This window comes from Teleopsis dalmanni, unplaced genomic scaffold, assembly GCF_002237135.1.
Source record: "Teleopsis dalmanni isolate 2A unplaced genomic scaffold, ASM223713v2 unscaffolded_contig_1566, whole genome shotgun sequence".
Classification (NCBI taxonomy): Eukaryota; Metazoa; Arthropoda; class Insecta; order Diptera; family Diopsidae; genus Teleopsis; species Teleopsis dalmanni.
The window spans coordinates 919-8904 of NW_024032948.1; the positions used below are offsets into that span (position 1 = coordinate 919).

Consider the following 7986-nt stretch of genomic DNA (forward strand, 5'->3'; position numbering starts at 1 on the left):
GCGAAAGCATTTCTCTTTCATTTCAAAAATTAATCATTTGGTCCTTCGAGCCTAGGAAATTGGCTAAGGAAAATTTTTTAAATTTTGAAATATAAAAGTCATAGTGATCCCTCACCAGAGGTAAGACACTTGACTTTGTTAGAGCCTTACAAACTCTAACTCAAAATTTTTCAGAGCCTTACAACCTCTGAAAAATAAACTCGTTCGTCAAGAACAAAAAATTAGTTAAAAGTGATTGAGGCAAGACACTTGACTAAAAATTCAAAAGTATTAAGGCTGTTCAAGAACGCCATTAAAACCAAAGAGCTGATCCTAACAGCTTATATAATAAAATAAAATAAAAAAAGGAATTTAGGGAAATTCATCAAGGTTAGAATACAGGGCGTTTTTTAACTGTCGTCAGCAAATAGACATAAACATTTACTTTATTTTTTAGATGACAAAAAATAGAAAAAATCCATCAATACGAAACAATATCAAAAACGTGTCAGAAGAACACAAAACAATTGAAGAATATATACCCAAGCAAAAGCAGCCAGGTTCCTACCCTAATTACACACCAAGTGTAATAGCAAATCAAGGTCCAAAGAAGTTAACTATTGAAGAATATAAAAAGCGGCAAAGACCAATAAGACCACCAAGTCCAAAACCGGAGATAAAGAAGAAAAGAAAAAGAGCTGGAAAGCAGTTTCAAAGAAGGAAGGCGTTTGCACTATTATACCAAGAATTGCATCTGCAAACAAATAAAGAAGATAAAATAAAAATTAAAAGAGAAATTAAAAAATTACGAAGAGAAAAAAAAATAATAAAAATTTAAACTAAAAAATATCTTTCCTTTAAAAAAAAAAAAAATGGGTCTATTAACTAATACACAGAGCGAATTAATCAAAGACCAATATAATTTGATCAAAAAACTAGAAGAACTATTTAAACAGGCAGAAGGAATAGTAACAAGGAGTAAAAAACATGAAGTACTAGAATTACTAGAAGAAATATGGAAAACATTCTCGGAGAATGATAAAAAATTATATAAGTTAGGTATAGAAGATATACCATATTTCAACGAAGGGGTAGGAAAAGATATGTTAGAAAAATATACTAAAGCAAAAAAATTACTTTCAAATACAGAAGAATCAGAGATAGACAATCCAGAAGATTCAGAAATAACCACACAAGAATTCAAAATAACGAGAGAAGAAGCAGGAAAAGACAAGGAAATGGCTAGAGATAAACTAGAAAATTTGATGAAAAGACTAAAAGGACTAGAAGAAATGATCAAAGAATTTAGAACAGAAGCAATGAAACGAAGTGTGCTAATTCGAATAATAGAAGGAAATTATGAAAAAATACAACAAATATTGGCAACATTAGACAAAGACCAATTAAGTAATATTAATGAAAGGTATGAGATGATATTGGAACAGGCTAAAGTATTTTTGGATTGCAAAGATGAATTTAATCATACTAAAAATCAAGTTAAGATTGAAAAAGAAGTCATAACACCAATTACACAATTACACGATTTCGACGGAAGAGATGAAGATTGGCAAACTTTCGTAGAATTATTTAAAGATTACGTACATAATAATCGAAATTTATCATCCTCAATGAAACTTGACTATTTAAGATCTCATATTAAAGGGGATGCGCGTATGACTATTAGTCATCTATTATCTGGAACATCAGCAAACTATGAAGCGGCGTGGGATACGTTAATAAGAAGATATGAAAACAAAAGATTAATTTTTACAAGAAATTTTGACAAATTACTTGACATGAAAACAATTACCTCATCATCAGTTTTGAGTTTAAGAGACGCTCATGATCAAATTAAACAATGCATTCAACTAATTGAATCTAAACAGGCAGAACCTAACTGTGACAAATTATACGCGCACATAATAATAAGAAAATTGGATAAAGAAGGTATTCAATTATATGAACAATACATTAAAAAACCAAGAGAAATAAACACACTAAAAGATGTATTTGAATTTCTGGAACAACAATTCCAAACTCTGGAAGCCCAAAATAGCCTTAAAATAGCCATCCGGTCACGCAGCGCTTGGTTTGACAACTATAATAATTATAACAATAATTATTTATTTGATTCGAGCAACAATGAGAAGAAGGCGACTGCTGGCAATTGCGATATCAGCTCAGCGTCAGAATGTTCATGAATGAATATAATGTAAATTATATTATTATTATTCAATACTACTATTGCAAAACATTATTATTTTACTATTATGCTACATTATACTTTAATTTAAAAAAAAAAATATTAGATAATCATTCATGTAAATTCTTATAATTTTTTTTTTTATATAGTTACTAAAAAAATATATACATACTTAAATATTAAAATTTTTTTTGTAAAAATAAAATTCTTATAAAGCTAATGTATAGCATATTAAATTAAAATTAAACCTTTATATTATATTTAATAGACTTTTTATATTAAGCCGTTCCGCCTTAATAAAGGCGCGGCAGTATGTTCAATAATGAACATATTTTACTTTAATTAAACTAGTATTCAATTTGATACTCTAGCGAAAGCATTTCTCTTTCATTTCAAAAATTAATCATTAGTAATATTATTTATATAATACATTATTATATTAATTTATTATATTATTTATTATTTGTTATTTATTTATTAAATAGTATAAAATTATTTGAATATTTTAGTAATCTTAATTATTTTAATAAATTTTATAGTTTTGGTATAGGTTCATCTTATATCATATTAACACTCAAGATATTTTTGTTTGCTCATGACTTATAGGAAATATAGATATGAGCTTGCAATATATCCGCATTATTTCATACTAACATAATAAGAATATTATAGATTGTCCATGAATGTATAGTTATACAGATATGGTCAACGTGATATTCCGCATTATACTAACACTAATGTTTTTATAGATAGAGTTTATGAAATATATAGGTATTATTTTCATACTAACATTCAAGATACATTTGAAATGTTCATGAATTATAGGAAATATAGATGTGAATTGTCCAGGGGTATCCGCATTGCAATTTATCTATTATCTATTGCAAGATGTTGCAGGTGAAATAGAACTGCACTTTATTAACACCAAAGAAGACATTGCTGCACCATAACTGGACCTATCCAAAACAGAGCATAATTCACCAGGTAAAAAGCCTCTATTCTCCAAAAACTTCGATTCCACGGAGTGTTTGGAAGAAAACTAAGTTTCCAAAATTTCCACCAATTGCTCACAATACAACTGGCCTCGAAGCTCAGCAAGAGGATCTTGTTAATATATATGGTAAACTAGTATGTAACAATTATACGAAAGAAAGTGTTTGATCATTTTTTTTCATCTTAGGTGGAAAAACTCCAACAGAATTATTTAAATTGTTTTTCGATAAAGAAGTTGTTGAGTTAATTATTACAGAAAGTAAGAAGTATGCAAGTCAGAATAATGTAACAACTAACATTCTCGACGAACGTTTGCTTAATCGCTTCATTGGATTTCTCTTGTTCAGTGGCTATCATAAGCTTCCAGAAATTGAGCATTATTGGCGGCAACAGAATGATTTTGGTATTCCAATAGTTAAGGAAGCACTTACTCGCAATGAATTTCGTCAAGTGAAACGATTTCTGCACATTGCAGACAATAATTCACTTGATAGTAATGATCGATTTGCAAAAGTAACACCTTTAATTGCTTTGGTTAATAAAAAATTCATGCAGTTTGGAGTGTTTCATGAATACTTGTCTATAGATGAGCAAATGGTTCCATACTTTGGGCGACACAGTTCAAAAATGTACATTCGCAACAAACCAATTAAGTTTGGTTTTAAATTATGGGTATTAGCTTCATCTGATGGCTATATGTATAGTACAATTCCATATGCTGGTTCAACTCAACCATACGATAAAGAAATTGGACTTGGAGCGCATGTTGTATTGAAGTTGCTAGAAAATGTTGAACATGCTGAATGGCATTGTGTATATTTTGATAATTTTTTTACATCATTCTATTTGATGTATTTACTATCACAGAAAAATTTTCTAGCATGTGGAACAGTCTGTCGAAATCGTTTGCCGTCAAACCTTTCCATTAAAAGAAAAAAAGAATTGAAAAAAGGTTATTCAATTACATATCGTGTAAAATAATTTATTCTCTATCCTATTCTCTATTTTTCTCTTTTTCAGGTGAATCCGATTATGCTTTTGATAAGCAAAACGGATTAATTTACGTTATATCTTGGCAAGATAATTCGCTTGTTACAATTGCAACGAATTTCGAATCAATGGAACCCATGAATTCGGCCCGTCGTTATAATAGGACTTTACAAAAGTATGTGAATCTTCCTCAGCCTCACGCGACTGCAAATTATAATTTGCACATGGGTGGTGTCGATATGGCGGATAATGCAATATCGAACTATCGCATATCCATCCGTGGGAAAAAGTGGTGGTGGCCTTTGTTTTCAAATGCAGTGGATTCGTGCTTAGTAAATGCGTATGTGTTTTCTATTGCTTCATAGAAAGCACGTATGCGTATTTTTGTAAGAAAAATAATTTTTTTTATTTGAAGTTTAAAGTTGATCGGGTAAGTTTTTAAACGTATAAAATAGGATTTGATGATTAATATTTTTATAGTAAAAAATAAAGTATAATGGAGCGAAAAATATTGACACTAGTTTGAATAAGAGAACTGCTTATTGAAGAGGAGGAAGCAAAAAAACAAAAAAGAAAACGAATATGGGTGAAATATTAGCTTCAGAAAAGATCAAGACTATGCCACACTTATTTACTAAATAAATTGCAAACAACTTCACCCAATGATTACAGAAACTTTTTAAGAATGACAATTTTGCAAGACAATTTCACCGCATGAAAGACTATCGACAACTTTACGTTTTTGGCAACAGGCCAAAGTTTGAAGGTTTGAAATTTCGTGCGTACATTTCTCCAACTAGCATCAGCAAAATTGTTACTGAGACATGCAATGCTATATAAAGGTTTTAAAGAAATATATTTATGTAAGTAAAAATTCGACAGAGCCAAAGCTAACATACTAAATCTAGTTGTTTTTAATTACAGTTGCCAAAAAATGAAGAGGAATGAAAAATTACTTCTGATGAATTTAGCAGCAAAATATGAATTCTTGATGATTGACGTTGGATATAATGGTTGAGTTTCTGACGGTGGGGTGTTTTTCAACACATTATTTAATGAAGTGTATGAAGATGGTCAGCTACTTATATCGCCATAAACACTTATAACTAGTTCTGATACAGAGCTACCATATGTATTTGATGCAGATGATGCGTTTCCTCTTAGAGAAAATATAATAAAACCATATAGCAGCAGTGGATTGACTGCAGAACAAGATTACTTCAACAAAAGATTATCTCGTGCACGTAGAGTTGTAGAGAATGCATTTGATATAATATCCTCAAAATTTCGAGTACTGCTGACTACAATTCATCCATCTCCGAAAAAGTGTACAAAAATTGTGATGGCAATCTGCTACTTGGATAACTTTTTAAGGAAAAGGTATGCATCTTCGTACTCGTTACCTTTACCTGAAGATAATTTTATTTTAATTCTTCTTAGTAACATGTTTTGGAAATAAAATTTTATTTGGAAATTTTACATAGGTCGAAAGTACAAATATTTAAAATAAAAGATACAATTCGTTCAATTTTGAAATATCAAACTTTTTTGATTTTCGTCAACGCATTTTTCAAAATTTCAAATTTTACTATTACATAAACAAATTTCGCATTTCACAAAAAAGTTGGAGAAAAATTCTCATGTGTATATACGCGCATAAAGGGAAAACATCGTTTAAATGCATGTATTATTTTATTTTCTAGTATATTTGTTGTTTTATCTGGGGCGTGTTTAAAAAATTGTTGAAAAATTTTGATGTGTAGTGGCAAGCTACACATAATGGGCCCTTAAGACGGTTTGAATTAGTTAAAGATGTTGGAGTTTAAAATCTGGCGTCGAGAAACGAAAACTATTAATAGTTCATTAACATAATAAATAAAAATAGTTGAACATTAAACTTGTGTTTTAATTAATATGAAATATATATAGTTATCATTTACATGGCGATCCTGCAAAACTGCTAGGACCAGTTTTTTTTCTTTAAAAAAAAAAAAAAAATAAACATATATAGTTAATTAATAACATTAAGACAAAAATTGAAATATCATAGAAAGTAGTTCAAGCAACTAATATAGACTAAAGAAAACAATACAAGACCAATCAACGGACCAATCCAGTTTTGTGGTCGATACTTTGGGATTAGCTTAACCAGCATAAATCTACAGACGCAACAATTTACCAGAGGACAGACATAACCAATAACAACAACGTACAACACCCACTAACAACAACTATGGTTGAGCTACAGTCGGTGCTTACTCACCTCATAATAGGCAAACCTCATATATTTATATGACACCAGTATAAAATTTTCTCAAAAATCAAATTTATAATAATTTGAAAGAACTTGTGCATTGCATGCGCACAAAGTCAAACATATAAGTTAGCACAACATTAACCAACGTAATAATATGTAATCAGCATTATTTAATTGAACAAATTTAATTAGCAATATTAAAATCAATAAATGTAATTATCAATATTAAAAATAATATGTAATCAGCATTATTTAAACGAACAAATTTAATCAGCAATATTAAAATCAATAAATATAATTAGCAATATTAAAATATGTAATCAGTATTATTTAAATGAATGAAATTAATCAGCAATATTAAAATCAATAAATGTAATTAGCAATATTTAAATTAATATGTAATCAGCAATATTTTATTGCGATCGATAATTTTGCTTATTATTTATTATTTCATTAATTACTAATTAATTGTCAATTAGGCGTATTTTAAGTTAAAATTTAAGTTACCTTTTAAGTGAAAATTAAATAAAGATTCAGTTTGAAAACAGCAATTAATTTGTTATTTTTTTTTGAATTATAACCGCAAGAGTTCATAACTGGCGCCCAACGTGGTTAGTTTTTATAAAAGAAAAAACTAAGTACTCACTGTCGCGTTTATTTAAAGTGTGCGATTTAAATCGAATATTAACTTTTTACAAAAAGGAAAAAAATTTAAAAGTGTACTACGTAAAATTTCGCATATTAACTTTTTACAAAAAAGGAAAGAAATTTAAAAGTGTACTACGTAAAATTTCGAATATTAACGAAGGAAGTGAAAGTGTAATACCTTTAACTTCACGTATTGAAGTTTTGGCAAAAACATCAAATAAAATAAGTGCAGTGACGACAACCGTTCCATGAGTAGGGGCCTAACAACTCTAAAAGGGATTTTAACGGACCGTCCACAACAATGCTGATGCTGATCTTCGTCCTGTAAGTCAAACTCTTAAGTTATATATACGTATAAAAATACAATTTCTATAATATATCACACACCCCTTCCTACGCACATTCAACAGTTCTTTCGTATGTTTCGAACACTTAAGATCATTGTATTATACGCAGCTTTTGTATGCCTTAATTGTTCTACAATCGAAAACTCATGGTACTTTTAGCTGGCTACTCGAGTTGGCTACCATGAAATCAAAGGGAGTCATTTTGTTGTTCTGTTATTTGTCTGTGATTTTAATTTGTGTTTAATTAAATTATAAAAAAAATACTAAATATAAGTGAAAATAAGATGAAAAAGAAAGAAGCATGTAGGGGCATGAATCAACACTAAGATTCTATTGGAAATTAGATGTAAGAAATTATGTTAGATATAAGAACTGAAACGTAATAAAAATCAGTCTTGACTCGACGAGCAAAACAAAAGGTTGTTTTATTTGTTAATAAATAAAAATAATATTACTACATAGAAATAATTATCAAGATATTAATACATGACGATCCTGCTAAATTGGATGGACCGAATTTAAAACGCAAATATTGCAAGAAAACGTGAACAATATATAGAATGGTAAGA

The 7986-nt window shown here is 29.1% G+C and overlaps 1 protein-coding gene across 1 annotated transcript; it reads left to right on the forward strand.

Annotated features, from left to right (window-relative positions):
* Nucleotides 1-374: 374 nt before the first annotated feature.
* LOC119664186 lies at nt 375-813 on the forward strand (the record flags this gene model as incomplete). The annotated part of the gene is given in 1 exon segment (XM_038073725.1): nt 375-813. A coding segment is annotated over 1 exon segment (377 nt), but the record flags the coding sequence as incomplete, so codon positions are not given.
* Between the last annotated feature and the right edge of the window lie 7173 nt (nt 814-7986).